The 17,725-nt window shown below is 40.4% G+C and overlaps 1 protein-coding gene across 4 annotated transcripts in view; it reads right to left on the bottom strand.

Annotated features, from left to right (window-relative positions):
* Positions 1–1,784: 1,784 nt before the first annotated feature.
* Positions 1,785–17,725, bottom strand: part of TMEM132C (transmembrane protein 132C) — a 595,756-nt gene continuing 579,815 nt past the window's right edge. The window contains exon 8 of one of the 4 annotated variants that reach the window (XM_056533693.1): positions 1,785–4,288. In XM_056533693.1, the coding sequence (XP_056389668.1) occupies positions 3,110–4,288 (1,179 nt within the window). In that variant the 3' untranslated portion in view covers positions 1,785–3,109. The remainder of the gene's footprint in view (positions 4,289–17,725) is intronic. The other 3 variants (XM_056533685.1, XM_056533701.1, XM_056533710.1) reach the window with 3 other exon arrangements.

Raw genomic sequence — 17,725 nt, forward strand, 5'->3', positions numbered from 1 at the left:
TTCTTTCTGCTTTCTTCTCTGAACTCATCAGCATTTCTGTCCCCATCTCACTCCTCCACTCTCCATAGACTTGTCTTGGTAACAAGCAACTGACATCTCACTAAGCCTCTAGTCCATCTTATGAAGACAGGATGGAATTCAGTGTTTTTTTTCCCCAGGGTGAATGATAGTTTAGCGGGTGTGGGGAGAGGAAAAAGGCTCAATAAGAGGAGAAAGAAGCTTTTTTCTCTAATAAGGTATTCCATTTTTTTTTAATTAATTTGCATTGTTGATTTATGCAAAGTTTGTTGAAAAAGGGGAGACCATTAAGGAGAATAAATTGGGTGATGGAGCTTAATAGAAGTAATATAAGATAAGTAATTCAGAAATACATTCACTCTCGGTTCCTGTGAAAGCACTTACTGCTACCACACATGACAAAGACCTAGACATGTGAAATGTCATTTCAACAAGTTGTTACTATGATTATAATGTTCAATTTGTAATCTATGTCCCAACAGTTATGCAAAACTAGATTAGTTTTGTGATTTTTTTCTTCTTGTCTCTTACATACACGGTACAAGATGCAGATCACTGCCACCCATTGATTGGTAAACCTAATATGACATTTATTTTAGCATTCTCGTACATGCATACCTTCATTAGGGAAAAACATATTGATAAAATATTGATGATCTAAGATGAATGTACAGGTTATACTGTTAGTAATTGTAAGACAGGAGAAAACAAGACAATTTTAATGACATGAAGTATTTAATCACAATTTATATACTTATATATGTATATATATATATTTATAAATAAATATTACATTCTTCCAGTCTACAATACATTTTATGCATGTCATGTTATCATTCCGACCTATGTTAACTGACACTGATTCTGATTTCTTGTCTACCTTTCTGCTGTATGTTCTAAAACAATGGAATTTTCCCAATATTATCCAGCAAATGATGTGTTGATCCCATGGACTTGAGGAAGATGGCTCTCTTGCTGGTGTTCAAATACAAGCAGCCAGCATGATTCAATATCCTCTAGTACAATGGGGACTTGTAGCTTTTCAAGACCATAAAGTTCTCCAAGACCATAATACAGAATTTGTGAATGATAAATAAAGACTCTTTTGCTAAATGATAATGCTGTATAATGTTTTTATATAGGCCATGGTTTGTGCCGTATATCATTACCTTTCTGGTATACCAGTACAGAACCGATACATCATACTGGACATTGAAATCACTGAAATGATGCCTCACAATTCATGTGCTGCAATTGATATTATTCATACTCTAGCACCAGCATAGACCCTTTCCTTATCACTATAAGACATATGTATATTAATGTAACCCAATGCCTTGTATATCAAGAGTACAACCTGCTGCCATTGGTTTTTAGAGAAAGTGTGATATTTTGTGTTGGGCATGAGATATCGCATTTAACATTTATCTAAAACATTCTCTGATACTACATTTCTACATAACTAAATTCTTAAAATACTGATTTATGATAATTGCTGCCAATATTAAAATTAAGATACCTGTCAGCAGATATGAATGCACAAACCAGTGAAACGTAAAGGGGTACTCCACTGGAAAACATTTTTTAAATCAACTGGTGCCAGAAAGTTAAACAGATTTTTAAATTACTTCTATTAAAGAATCTTAAACCTTCCAGTACTTATCAGCTGCTGTATGCTCTAGAGGAAGTTCTTTTCTTTTTGAATTTCCTTTCTGTCTTACCACAGTGCTCTCTGCTGACACCTCTTTCCATGTCAGGAACTGTCCATAGCAGGAGAGGTTTGCTATGGGGATTTGTTCCTGCTCTGGACAGTTCCTGACATGGACAGAGGTGTCAGCAGAGAGCACTGTGGTCAGACAGAAAAGAAATTCAAAAAGAAAGGAACTTCCTGTTGATCATATACAGCAGCTGATAAGTCCTAGAAGGATTAAGATTTTTAAATAGAAGTAATTTACAAATCTGTTCAGCTTTCTGGCAATAGTTGATTAATTTTTTTTTTCCAGCGGAGTACCCCTTTAATAAAGTACAGTCTAAGGCCTCATGCACAAGACCATGGTATGGAGCTGTGTGATACAAATCTGTAACACAGTGCCCATAGAACTCTATGAGTCTGAACAATTATGAGTCCTTGACCACTGAAGGTAGAAATCATGGAAATATTCAAAGAAAGAAATAACTTTTTGTGTCCATGAACCCATTTTCAAATAAGTCAACATCAATATGCACACAACACAACCAAGCAATCATCAAATACACAGATGCTTTTCCAGCAGTGACTGTGGAAGTTTCCCTTGAGGCAGGTGTCACATAGAAGCTTATTAATAAGAGAGGAAATAATCTAAAAAAAAATTATGTTTTCGTTAAAACCAAATCTGTTATTAAGAGAACACATTAGAGGAACTTAGACTTGTGTTGATGTTGAACTTGCCAAATAAACACATTATGGTTTGTACAAATGTTTATCAGAATTTCACAATGTAACATAACAGAGAAGAATGCATGACAAGAATTTCTTCATATTCGGGCTATATTGACTCCAGTAGGAGGCCATAGATGGGCCTAATAAGTAGATTTAACATTTATTTAAGACTGATGAAGATCTAAATGTGTAACCATGTACTGTATATTTCAGAAAAGTTTGGCAGCACAAAATTGTGTCTCTCCTCCACACCCTTAATATTGTACATATTTACAGAAACTAGAACTAGCAGTTGCCTTTTTATGATTTCTGAAAATATCAATTTACTTCCTATCCTGTAGTTACAATTTCTTAGAAATATAAAATTACTTTTTTTTTGCTAAGTTAATTTTTTTTTTTTTTTTTACAAACCATTTTTGGTACGACCACTTTGATTGTGATTTTATTCTCTCCCGAATCTCACTGTACTGTACATATGACATTCGTTGGCTGAGTTGTTCAGGTTTTTAAATCCATATAACCGGCCCTAATGTGAGTTTCTTAGAAAACTACACTCATTTTGGCATCTATTTCATAATATTCAGTTTTTCATCCATATTTCTCATCATTATGTTTTCTACTGTATAAAACCAAAGGCAACAAAATATGTGGAATTTCTTCCCCCTCCCCAAGTTATATTTTATCTTTGAGCTTTTGCATATAGTTTCTGAGGTCCTTAGATTCTCCCAAGTCCATATCTTGACATACCCACTTAATATCATCCTCATTGGACGTCAACAATGAGTTGACTGTTGGGCAGCTGTCATCAGCTGGAATAGTGGTGAACGTAGTAAATTTTACTCGCTTTCTTTTTGAAGTTGGGGAATGTAGAGGATCATTTTTCTTGTTTTTGATAGCTTTTTCAGTTTCTTCTGTTGACCGATGTGTTTGGCTCTGCAGGTTCTTTTGGGAGTTACCATTAAAGAGATGATGACTCTCTTCTAAGGTAATTCCTCTATCTATGATAGTAGTATGTTCATCCTGCTGGGGTGATACATCTGGTGTGCTCTCCAACAACTCTGTTTCATTACCAAGCCATACCCAGTCATGTGAGTGAGTCATATTAGCTTGGCCTTCTATTGGCAGCTGTTTGTGTCTATATTTGAGGGCGAATGTTGCACAATTAATTAGGAAGACTAATATGGCAAGACAGAAAACACCAAGCAAAGCGTACATTCCTATCTCTAGATCACTCAGTCCTCTTGGTGCATTTATAAGGTCATTATCTTCCATCTCACCATTGCTTCTTGGTAAGTCCACTTGACCTGGAAAATTGGTAAAATCAATTGGAATATTTTGCAGAGGACTATCTTCAGAGAGCTTATTTCCATCTATTCTGCTATTTATCACAGACCTAGCTGTGGTACTTCCTTTTCTTATGGCACTTTTTTCACGCTCCAGAAGAGAACCATCATATCTTCCATCATTTCCGTAATGATCAGACTCTGACACTTTCTGCCTACGGTCACTAGTGTGGTTTTCAATGTCTTCCTCGTCGTATTCAGCTCCACCTGGAGAAATGGCATCATTTTGCCCAAATTTTACTTTTATATAACCATTTCCCACAGCAAGAATGCTTTTTCGCTTTGATTTTTGACAAGCTTCAGATATCATAAAGTCTATTTTTACCAAAGGTCCTTGTCCTTCACCTTCTGCTATTACAATAGGCCACTTTACTGGACTGCTTTGGTGAGTGGTAACAATGGATTCATCCAGTGATGATGCAGATATTGTAAACTCTTTGGGATCGTAGATATCAAGAGGTGTCACTAAGCCATCACTGAACTGTATCCAGACACTGACCACTGCTTCCTAAAAAGAAAAGAAAATACAAGTGTTAAATTAAAAGGAAACTTAATTTTTATTAAATAACAAAAACGGATTTGTCTAAACAGTTCCAGGTACTGCAGCCATAATATGGACACTGCAATGTGGCCTTGTTATGGCTGTCTGACACCAGCCTCATCCTGGAATTATACAAATCAGATTATGTATAATCAAATGTTACAGGCTTGTTACTACACAGCTTATTCAAAAGGAAAATCCATGTAGATAACAATAGGAGCTGTAATGGCTGGCATTTCTTGTTGCTACATTTAGAAAACCAATGGAAAATTAATAACTATCACCCACAAATGGGAAACCAGGAAACTAGAGAGAGGAGAAAAACTCAAGGGCATAAAACTAGATGATTTGCCAGTGACAATGTCCTCTGATGCGGAATATTCTTGCATAGCTTCTGCAATAGCAAACTCTGTCTGACAGTCATGTGACTTGTGTGTGCAACGTGTCTACCATCTTGCAATTTTGACATAGTGTAGTCACAGAAAAGTAGCACAAAGGTTGCATGCCCATGTTTCTATCACTATATATCTATGGACCCCAGTGGTCAAACAACAATATGTCTATATGTAGCCCTTTAATAACATTACACACAACATGAAATCACATTATATCTATATTATTTTACATCTATTTTTATAGATATAAAGGTACTGTAGCGTTGGTTTTGGAGGTCATGAACGAAGAGCCATGCAATTGTTGTATGATCCTTTGGTGAAACTACTGACCAAAGACATTTCTTATTAATCTGCAAAACATGTAAACATTCAAAAAATGAAATAAATAAATAGTAATGAAGCTAAAATAACATCTCTAGATTTTACATGTTTAGATGAGACACTGTACTTTGTAGAGCTCTTACAATGCATTCACAAAGTCTTCAGACCCTTAATAGGACCCAAAATAAGAATGTGAACACAGACATTTAGGATTTTTTGAAAATCTGTAAACTTTTGTATGGACTTAAAGGGGTACTCCAGCGCTAAGACATCTTATCCCCTGTCCAGAGGATAGGGGCTAAGATGCCTGATCGCGGGGGTCCTTTGGATAGGGGATAAAATGTTCTTTAAATGGTTGAAGTTTGGAACAACCAGGACTCTTCCTACTTCCTAATCAGGAGGGAGGGATCATTCTCAAGGAGATCCAAAGATCTTGTGACTTCCAGAAGATCAACCAATACAACAACACTTCACCAATCTGGGCTTTATGGCAGAGTGGCCAGAAAGAAGGACCTAAAGGACTCTCAGACTGTAAGAAACAAGAATCTCTGGCCTTAATAATGTCTGGAGGAGCCAAGGCAAAGCTTATCACCTGCCTAATACAGTAAAACACGGAGTGGCAGTATCATGCTGGCGGGATGTTTTTCAGCAGCTGGGACAGGGAGACTGGTTATAAAATACGGGAAAGCTAAATGGAGAAAAGTACAGAGATATTCTTAATGAAAAACTGAATGGAAGGATCCCCTTCCAACAAGACAATGACCCTAAGTACACGGCCAAGACAACACAGGAGTGGCTTAGACATAACTCTGTAAATGTCCTTGTGTGGCCTTGTGTGGCCCAGCCAGAACATGAATTGAGCATCTCAGATACCTGAAAATGTCTGTTCACCTATAGACCCCATCCAACCTGACAGAGCTTTATAGGATCTACAGGAATGGTAGAAAATCCCCAAATTCAGGTGTATAAACCTTATGATATCATACCCAAGAAGACTGGAGGCGGTAATCGCTGCCAAAGGTGCCTCAACTAAGTGGAGGTTCTGAATACTTACATCAATTCAAGATTTCATTTTTTCCTATCAATAAATTAGAAAGATTTCAAACATTGTATTTTCATTTTCTCATTATGGAATATTGAGTGCAGAATCATAGGGAAAAACTTGTTTTGTTTTTTTATTTTATCATAGCACAGGGCCGCAACGTGCAGATGTGAAAAAAGGGTCTGAAACTTTCCGAAAACATTGTAGTTTATAACCTGAATAGAGCTGTCTAAATGTGAGATCATTACATTAACTAATATCAAGTAATCTACACCTATGGACTCATAATAAAGAGCAAAAAACTATATTTAAACTTCAATAGCAAAGACATATGAGCACAATGACTATCTTTTTTGCTCACATATTTCATGGTACTACATTTTGTTCCTGGGATGTAAAAAGGGCACATTTAAATCCAGGGAAAATTAAAAACAATAAAATATTTTCTGGTAAACAGACTCTAGACTTTGAAAAAAGAGTTGACGGTGCCTGCAGTATGTAAGTCAGCAGACTACTAGATATTGGTGTGTTGACTCATAAACATAAAACAAGTCCTAGTACAGTCAACAGAACTGGCACAAGAATCTTCTCCTTGCCTCTGTTTGGTTGGTCGATTTGCATATTGGCCGTCTGTACAACCAAAGTAAAGAATTGTAAGATCACTTCAACTTTTATTTCCACATGTATGGACCAGATCAGAGAACCTTCTGGCTCCGGTGTGGCGTCTCCTGTGTCGTTGCTATGCGCTGTGAGGCGCAATGATGAGTGACGTCTTCAACACGACGTCACTCGTCATTGCGTAGTGCAGCACATAGATGAGTGATGCCACACCGGAGCCAGAAGCAGCGCGGACCCGACCCCGGCAACAGGTAATTATAAAACCGGGGATGGGGGAGGCAATGGGGCAGCGGCGCTGATAGCCAGGTGGAGAGCAGGGCTCTAGACCCCAGGAAAGGCAGGGGGAGAGAAGCAGGCAGCGACGTCCTCTCTCCCCCTGCCTTTCCTGGGGGCTTCTGCAGGGTCAGAAAAAACGGGGATGAGGGAGGCAATGGGGCAGTGGCGGCGCCGGTCTCTGGACCCCAGGATAGGGAGTCAGAGAATCGGGCAGCGATGGCTGATCTCTGGACCTGCAAAAGCCGCTGCAGTTCATTGATTTAAAGCGCCCGCTTTAAATCATTGAACTGCAGTGGCTTATCGGTGTATAACATGCAGATAGACTTCAGGCCAACAATTTTAGCCTAAGAAATGCGTGTTATACGCCGATAAATACGGTATATAAAAAGGAGATTAGCTCTGTAGAGACAACAACAAACAGCAGCCAGAAACAGTGACACAAATGTAGGAACAAATCCCCATAGCAAACCTATCCTCCTCTGCACAGTTCCTGACATGGACAGAGGTGACAGCAGCAGAGAGCACCTTGGACAGACAGAAAAATAAATTGTAAAAGAAATGAACTTCCTCTGTATTATACAGCAGCTGATAAATACTGGAAGGATTAAGATTTTTTTTATAGAAGTAATTTACAAATCTGTTTATCTTTCTGGCACCAGTAGATTTAAAATAAATAAATACAATTTCCACCAGAGTACCCATTTAACCCCTTAAGGACTCAGGGTCTTTCCGTTTTTGCACTTTCGTTTTTTCCTCCTTACCTTTTAAAAATCATAACCCTTTCAATTTTCCACCTAAAAATCCATATTATGGCTTATTTTTTGCGTCGCCAATTATACTTTGCAGTGACATTAGTCATTTTACCCAAAAATGCACGGCGAAACGGAAAAAAAATCATTGTGCGACAAAATCGAAAAAAAAAACGCCATTTTGTAACTTTTGGGGGCTTCCGTTTCTACGCAGTGCATATTTCGGTAAAAATTACACCTTATCATTATTCTGTAGGTCCATACGGTTAAAATGATACCCTACTTATATAGGTTTGATTTTGTCGCACTTCTGGAAAAAATCATAACTACATGCAGGAAAATTTATACGTTAAAAATGTCATCTTCTGACCCCTATAACTTTTTTATTTTTCTATGTACGGGGCGGTATGAGGACTCATTTTTTGCGCAGTGATCTGAAGTTTTTATCGGTATGATTTTTGTTTTGATCGGACTTTTTGATCACTTTTTATTCATTTTTTAATGTTATAAAAAGTGACCAAAATACGCTTTTTTGGACTTTGGAATTTTTTTGCGCGTACGCCATTGACCGTACGGCTTAATTAATTATATATTTTTATATTTCGGACATTTACGCACGCGGCGATACCACATATGTTTATTTTTTTTTTTTGTTTACACTGTTTTATTTTTTTTTATGGGAAAAGGGGGGTCATTCAAACTTTTATTAGGGAAGGGGTTAAATGACCTTTATTAACACTTTTTTTTTACTTTTTATTTGCAGTGTTATAGGTCCCATAGGGACCTATAACACTGCACACACTGATCTCTCATCCTGATCACAGGCGTGTATTAACACGCCTGTGATCAGCATTATCGGCGCTTGACTGCTCCTGCCTGGATCTCAGGCACGGAGCAGTCATTCGTCGATCGGACACCGAGGAGGCAGGTAAGAGCCCTCCCGATGTCCGATCAGCTGTTCGGGACACCGCGATTTCACCGCGGCGGTCCCGAACAGCCCGACTGAGCAGCCGGGATACTTTCAGTTTCACTTTAGAAGCGGCGGTCAGCTTTGACCGCCACTTCTAAAGGGTTAATACCGCACATCGCCGCGATCGGCGATGTGTGGTATTAGCCGCGGGTCCCGGCCGTTGATTAGCGCCGGGACTGACGCGATATGATGCGGGATCGCGGCGCGATCCCGCTTCATATCGCGGGAGCCGGCGCAGGACGTAAATATACGTCCTGCGTCGTTAAGGGGTTAAACTTGATGCACATATATCTTTTTTCAACTGTACTAACTATGGCCCTGATTTACTAAGAGTGGAGTGTAGTTTTCTTTGTGGGTTTTTTCCCCAACATATATTTTTCCACAGTATTTACTAAAGTTTCCCTATGTTTTCAAATGTGATGTGAGATTTTCCTCAGCTCAAATCCACCACTTTTTCTGTGAAAACCTTAGTAAATATGTTGGGCTTTTTAGAAAATGTATACACCAAAAAAGAAACTTTCCTATATCCGAGCTCAAAAATGAATAAAAGAGAGGGGATCACGAGAACCAAACAAAATATAGCACCTAAAGGTGTGTAAAACACACCTGACAAAATAGTGAACCCCAAAGGTGAATATAAAATACAATGTAGTAAAATAATGGGTAAAGTACACTAACAAATGTTGGTTAAAAAGTATTTTATTACACAGAATAAATAAAACAATGCATACAGAAGGAATTCATACGGGCATGTAAAAAGAATCAATGTAAATGTAATTAAAAAAAAATATATATATATATATAAAAATTTGGAAAATGGAGGAATACTGGGAAATAGAGTCCTGTGTGATTAAAAAATGATGGTAATATTATATAGGGAGGGACTAAAAAAAACTAAAATGCTGCTGTATAAAGTGCTAGTGCTGAGAATAAATGGAAGTGCGTGAAAACACACAATGGTGTGAAAATATATAATACATATTATAAAGTGACTCTGTGCAAAATAAAAGAGAAACACAGTGTGGGATACTCAATGCAAAAAGGTGTGGTGGAAACATATATATATATATATATGAACAAGTGCAATGTACAACAAAAGGTGGAAAGAAAATCAATAGTGAGTGTGGGCAAAATACAGCAACAATGGCAGATACTGGCACAATATAGCAGCAAGCAGAGTGGTAAAGATGGGACAAAAATAAACACAAGATTATCAGACACAGGACTCACCCAGGACCCACCACCACAGCTCCGACGCGTTTCGCCTCACAAACGGCTTTGTCTAGGAGTCAAAGGAGTCTCCTAGACAAAGCCGTTTGCATTGAATATCCCACACTGTGTTTCTCTTTTATTTTGCACAGTAGCACTGAGTCACTTTATAATATTTATTATATATTTTCACACCATTGTGTGTTTTCACGCACTTCCATTTATTCTCAGCACTAGCAATTTATACAGCAGCATTTTAGTTTTTTTTAGTCCCTCCCTATACAATATTACCATCATTTTTTTTATCACACAGGACTATTTCCCAGTATTCCTCCATTTTCCAAATTTTTATATCTTTATATATATATATATATATATATATATATATATATATATATTTATTTATTTTTTTTAATTACATTTACATTGATTCTTTTTACATGCCTGTATGAATTCCTTCTCTATGCATTGTTTTATTTATTCTGTGTAATAAAATACTTTTTAACCAACATTTGTTAGTGTACTTTACCCATTATTTTACTACATTGTATTTTATATTCCCCTTTGGGGTTCACTTTTTTGTCAGGTGTGTTTTACACACCTTTAGGTGCTATACTTTTTAGAAAATGTCGCAAATTCTGGCACAGACAGAATTTCTGGCGCACAACCCAACAAAACAGGTGGGGATTACAATAGTAAATCAGGGCCTATGTTTCCAGTTTGGGAAGGCCCTACTCTGTTCCAGCATAACAGTGCTGTGCCCCAGTACCCTGACCTCAACCCCATCAAATACCGTATTTATCGGCTAATAACACGCACTGGCGTATAACACGCACCGCCATTTTAACAGGGAAATTTAAGTAAAAAAATAAATAAAATAAATGACTTGGACTAAATGCAACATCATCCCCCCCAACTTCGTTTTCTTCTGCACCTCAGTTTGGTCCTGTCCCCTTCAGTGCCACATCATTCCTTCCCTTTTATCAGTCCCTGTGCCACATTTACCCTTCTCATCACCACCCCCCATGTCTCATCTTCCCCCCATGTCTCATCATTTAGACCACCACTAGCCATACAGACATTAAGCATTTAGTGCCTTCCCCCACCATCATTTCTCCGTCTCATCCCCCACCCTGTCTCATCATGTCCCCCCATCATTCTCCCCTCATCATCCCCCACCCTGTCTCATCATCCCCCACCCTGTCTCATCATGCCCCCCATCATTTCCCATCATCATTTCCCCTTGTCTCATCATCCCCCCACCCTGTCTCATCATGTCCCCCCATCATTCCCCCCTCATCATCCCCCACCCTGTCTCATCATGTCCCCCCATCATTCCCCCCTCATCATCCCACACCCTGTCTCATCATCACCCACCCTGTCTCATCATGCCCCCCATCATTCCCCCCTCATCATATCCCCTTGTCTCATCATCCCCCACCCTGTCTCATCATGTCCCCATCATTCCCCCCTCATCATCCCCCCACCCTGTCTCATCATCCCCCCAACCTGTCTCATCATCCCCCCATCATTCCCCCCTCATCATTTCCCCCTGTCTCATCATCCCCCCCATCATGTTCCTCCTATGCCAGTGGTCTTCAACCTGCGGACCTCCAGATGTTGCAAAACTACAACTCCGAGCATGCCCGGACAGCCAACGGCTGTCCGGGCATGCTGGGAGTTGTAGTTCTGCAACATCTGGAGGTCCGCAGGTTGAAGACCACTGTATATGCTATTCTTCCACTTTCCTTACCTCGCTGCGCTTCGGCTGTCTTGTGGGCTGCGGTCAGTGAAGCAGATGATTGACGTCCTCTCCCAGCACCTCTGCGCAGCATCAGGGATGTCACTTTTCTGCGGCGACTACAGGAAATGAAAAGTGACATCACTGATGCCGCGCAGAGAAGACGGCAGAGGACGTCACTCATCTGCTTCACTGACCGCAGCCCGCAAGACCCGCAGCCTGACCTGACCTGCCGAAGCGCAGCCAGGTAAGGAAAATAAATAAAACTAGGAAAAGCAGGGAAAGGAATGATGAGGGAGGGGGAGGTAGGGAAAATGAAAAGTTAAACTGTCACTTGTTTTCTCCCGCACTATCCACAGGTACTGGTGGATAGTGCGGGAGACGCTGATTAAAAGGTAGGGCAGATCCGGACAAGGTGGGGCTCATTTTAATCAGCGTCTCCCGTACTATCCACCAGTACCTGTGGATAGTGCGGGAGAAAACAAGTGACAGTTTTACAGAGCGGGGAGGAGACGCCGCTGGTCACTGATTTAAAGAGGCCGCGGCCGTGCTTCTAATACTTAACATGCAGCCACTGCTTCGGCCGCTTTAAATCAGTGACCAGAAGACTTATCGGCGTATAATACGCAGGCAGGCTTTTTGCCTTAAATTTTAGTTTTAAAAGTGTGTGTTATACGCCAATAAATACGGTACCTAATATGAGGTAAAATAGAAACTGTTAGCTAAGCCTTCCAACTTCAGTGCCTGACATCACAAATTTCCTCAGACACACTCCAAAGCCTTATATAAAGTCTTAAAAGAAGAGTGGAATCTGTTACAACTGCAAGTTATACGCTGCACTGGTAGTTAGTATACATTTTAATCTAACTTTACAAGCCCACTTGCCACATCAAGGCCACCTGAGTGGGTCTCTAACTTTAAATAGCATCTCGCTGGGTGGCATCAACCAACACTGCAGCACCAGTGTCGGTGGGAGAAGTGACTCAGTGATCTGGCAGCCCCATTACCAGCCCCAGGCTCTAGGCCACACCACCCCACAAACACAGTGCTACAACAATAGCCATCACACAGCCCCTCACCAGTGTGGATAGATCACTAAGTTCACCTTACCATGTGATCCTTGACTGAGAGAAGCTAAGAAGAAACACTTATGCAATCTCCAGCTAATAAAAAATTACCTAATTTAATTGCCAATTAAAGTTCCTACATAATGCTTAGTATCAAACAATTTGCTTTTCATCTTTATTCAGCATACTGCTGGTATTTATGAGACTGCTTGTACATTTATCTCAAGATTTATCTCCATTAGTCACTATGCGCTATTGACATTTACACATGGTCATGCTTGGATTGATACATTACCCAGCCATTTAGTGCACTAAGAATCAATATCAGTTCTGGTTATGGTATAATTTGTGATTAAACTAAACTATCTTTCATAAAGTGCTCTTGTCAATATTACAGTTCTCAATTAATTATTTACAAATTCCAGAGAACATTAAAGAAAACAAAAAAAAGAAGAAAATTGCACCTAGCCTACACATCTACCTTCTCATTTACGACAGTGCTTGTATAAGAGAAATATATGAGGCCAGGTTACGGTAGCCTGATGTGGAAGGCTGCATACATTACTAGGCATAGTAACATAGTTCATAAGGTTGAAATAAGACAAATGTCCATTAAAGGGGTACTCCAGTGAAAAAAAAAAAATTCTACATCAACTGGCGCCAGAAGCATAAACAGATTTGTAAATTACTTCTATTTAAAAACCTTAATCCTTCCAGTACTCATCAGCTACTGTATGCTCCACAGGAAGTTATTTTCTTTTTGAATTTCCTTTCTGTCTGACCACTATGCTCCTGCTCTGGACAGTTCCTGACACGGACAGAGGTGTCAGCAGAGAGCACTGTGCTCAGATCGAAAAGAAATTCAAAAAGAAAAGAACTTCCTGTGTAGCATACAGAAGCTGATAAGTACTGGAAGGATTAAGATTTTTACTGGAAGTAATTTACAATCTGTTTTACTTTCTGGCACCAGTTAATAAAAAAAAAAATGTTTTCCACAGGAGTACCCCTTTAAGTTCAACCCATATCCCCATTGTGTCCATGCTGTGTTGATCCAGAGGAAGGCACCTTCTCGACCCATGACATACATGTACATAATGGGTCAGATGAGCAGACATGACACAGGCCTGCAGGTTGGGTGCGCATCAAAACCAACAGATGCCCGCTGCTATCAGCATCTGACATCTGCCACTAATGGTAAACATTAGAGATTGCGCCAATGTCCATAATTTAACTGATTAAATACTGTTATCTATAAAGATCATGGCATTTAAACATTAAATGCCGCTATTCCCTGGTGTCTAGTGGTCCCATCACTAATAGCATGAGCTCTTTGGTGCACTAGGGTCATGACTGTACCTTTAGTACAGTCATGACCCTAGTGCACCAAAGAGCTCATCTGCATATTGAATAGAATATTTTTTTCTCAACAATGACATAGCAGATCAAGATGCTAAAAATAATTTATTACACATTAATGCTCCCAATTTAGCAATACATGCCATTTAATTTTGCCAAAACTGGTGGTAAAATGGGACTAGTTACACTGCTCAAAAAAATAAAGGGAACACTAAGATAACACATCCTAGAGCTGAATGAATGAACTAATCTATGAAATACTTTCATCTTTACATAGTTGAATGTGTTGACAACAAAATCACACAAAAATTATCAATGGAAATCAAATTTATCAACCGATGTAGGTCTGGATATGATTTGAGTCACACTCAAAATCAAAGTGGAAAACCACACTACAGGCTGATCCAACTTCGATATAATGTCCTTAAAGGAGAACTCCAGAATACAAAAATTGTGTTCCATACTGCCGGCAGTAATAAAATAAATAGATACATACCTTCTTTCGCTCCCCCGGTGCCTCCGGTAACCCGCTCTGGTCATCGCCGCGATCCTCTTCCTGGTTGCCGGTGGTCAGCGAATCATACTGCACACACAATTGTTCACTACACCGGCACCTGCTGCCAGGGCCGAAAACGTCACACTGCCACTCAGCCTATCGCCAGCCGAGTCGGGACTTCGCTGCGGCCGGTGATTGGCAGAGTGCAGTATGACTCGTCAACCACCGGCAACCAGGAAGAAGATCGCGGCGGAGACCGGAGCGGGTTACCGGAGGCAACGGGGGAGAGAAGGAAGGTATGTATATATTAATTTTTTTACTGCCATCAGTATTGGGGACAATATTTGTATTCCTGAGGGATGTCCTCCTATACCTGGACTAGAGCATCTGCCAACTCCTGGACAGTCTCTGGTGCAACGTGGCGTGGTGGATAGAGCGAGACTTGATGTCCCAGATGTGCTCAAATGGATCCAGGTCTGGGGAACAGGCGGGCCAGTCCATAGCATCAATGCCTTCCTCTTGCAGGAACTGCTAACACACTCCAGCCACATGAGGTCTAGCTTGGTATTCCATTAGGAGGAACCCAGGGCCAACCATATCAGCATATGGTCTCACAAGGGGTCTGAGGGTCTCATCTCGGTACCTAATGGCAGTCAGGCTACCTCTGGCAAGCACAAGGAGGGCTATGCAGTCCCCCAAAGAAATGCCACCCCACACCGTTACTGTCCCACCGCCAAACCGGTCATGCTGGAGGCAGCAGAATGTTCTCCACGGCGTCTCTAGACTCTGTCACGTCTGTCACATGTGCTCAGTGTGAACCTGTTGTCATCTGTGAAGAGCACAGTGAGGAATTTGCCAATCTTGGTGTTCTCTGGCAAATGCCAAATATCCTGCATGGTGTTGAGCTGGTAAAACCCCCACCTTTGGACATCGGGCCCTCATACCACCCTCATGGAGTCTGTTTCTGACCGTTTGAGTGGACACAAGCACATTTGTGGCCTGCGAGAGGTCATTTTGCTGCGGTTATCGCAGTGCTCTTCTTGCTCCTCCTTGCACAAAGGTGGAGGTAGTGGTCCTGCTGCTGGGTTTTTGCCTCCTCCACATCTCCTGATGTACTGGCTTGTCTCCTTGTAGTGCCTCCGTGCTCTGGACACTGTGCTGACAGACACAGCAAACCTTCTTGCCACAGTTCGCATTGATGTGCCATCCTGGATGAGCTGCACTACCTGAGCCACTTGTGTGGGTTGTAGACTCCATCTCATGTTACCACTAGAGTGAAAGCACCGCCAGCATTCAAAAGTGACCAAAACATCAGCCAGGAAGCATAGGAACTGAGAAGTGGTCTGTGGTCACCACCTGTAGAACCACTCCTTTATTGGGGGTGTTTTGCTAATTGCCTATAATTTCCACCTGTTGTCTGTTCCATTTGCACAACAGCATGTGAAATTGATTGTCAATCAGTGTTGCTTCCTGAGTGGACAGTGTGATTTCACAGAAGTGTGATTGACTTGGAGTTACATTGTTGTTTAAGTGCTTAACCCCTTAAGAACCAAGGGCGTACAGGTACGCCCTTGGACCTGCTCTCCTGATATAACGCGGGGTTACACAGTAACCCCGCGTCATATCACGGCGGGCCCGGCGTCATAGTGAAGCCGGGACCCGCCTCTAATAGCACGCAGTGCCGATCGCGGCACCGCGCGCTATTAACCCTTTAGCCGTGCGCTCAGAGCTGAGCCGCGCGGCTAAAAGTGAAACCGAAAGTGGCCGGCTAGCTCAGTCGGGCTGTTCGGGATAGCCGAGGCTAATCGCGGCATCCCGAACAGCTGACAGGACAGCGGGAGGGCCCCTACCTGCCTCCTCGCTGTCCGATCGCCGAATGACTGCTCAGTGCCTGAGATCCAGGCATGAGCAGTCATGCGGAAGAATCGTTGAGCACTGGTTTCTTATGAGAAACCAGTGATCAGCATAGAAGATCAGTGTGTGCAGTGTTATAGGTCCCTATGGGACCTATAACACTGCAAAAAAAAAGTGAAAAAAAAAAGTGAATAAAGATCATTTAACTCCTCCCCTATTAAAAGTTTGAATCACCCCCCTTTTCCAATAAAAAAAAAAAACACAGTGTAAATAAAAAGAAAAATGAACATATATGGTATCACCGCGTGCGGAAATGTCCGAATTATAAAAATATATCATTAATTAAACCGCTCGGTCAATGGTGTGCGCGCAAAAAAATTGCAAAGTCCAAAATAGTGCATTTTTGGTCACTTTTTATATCATTTAAAAATGATCAATAAGTCCTATCAATGCAAAAATTGTACTGTTAAAAACTTCAGATCACGGCGCAAAAAATGAGCCCTCATACCGCCCCATACACGGAAAAATAAAAAAGTTATAGGGGACAGAAGATGACAATTTTAAACGTATTAATTTTCCTGCATGTAGTTATGATTTTTTCCAGAAGTCCGAAAAAATCAAATCTATATAAGTAGGGTATCATTTTAATTGTATGGACCTATAGAATAAAGATAAGGTGTCATTTTTACCGAAAAATGTACTACGTAGAAACGGAAGCCCCCAAAAGTTACAAAACTGCGTTTTTTTTCAATTTTGTCGCACAATGATTTTTTTTTCCGTTTCACCGTAGATTTTTGGGCAAAATGACTGACGTCATTACAAATTAGAATTGGTGGCGCAAAAAATAAGCCATCATATGGATTTTTAGGTGCAAAATTGAAAGAGTTATGATTTTTTAAAGGCAAGGAGCAAAAAACGAAAATGCAAAAACGGAAAAACCCCCGGTCCTTAAGGGGTTAAGTATTTTTTGAGCAGTGTATATACTACACAACGAAACATTGGTCCATGTGTTAAAAAAATAAATCTGTCATAGAAAGTGATTTGGTATGCAAATGATATGCGATAATTCGAACCCTATATATAAACAAAAATGAAATTGGGCACATAACCTTCAATATGTCATAGAGACATACAAAAAGAAATAGTTTGCTCTGTGCACTGGATGTCTGGGGTGTCACAGCTGAGATTGCAGGGGATAAGATGTCTAGGGGCGGAGTAGCCCTTTAAGTCCATGCAAAAGTTAAATTTATCCAAAACATTCATAAAATTCATTTTTTTCTGAATAAAATACACATGGAAACTCATTCGAG

Source organism: Hyla sarda, chromosome 1 (assembly GCF_029499605.1).
Source record: "Hyla sarda isolate aHylSar1 chromosome 1, aHylSar1.hap1, whole genome shotgun sequence".
Classification (NCBI taxonomy): domain Eukaryota; kingdom Metazoa; phylum Chordata; class Amphibia; order Anura; family Hylidae; genus Hyla; species Hyla sarda.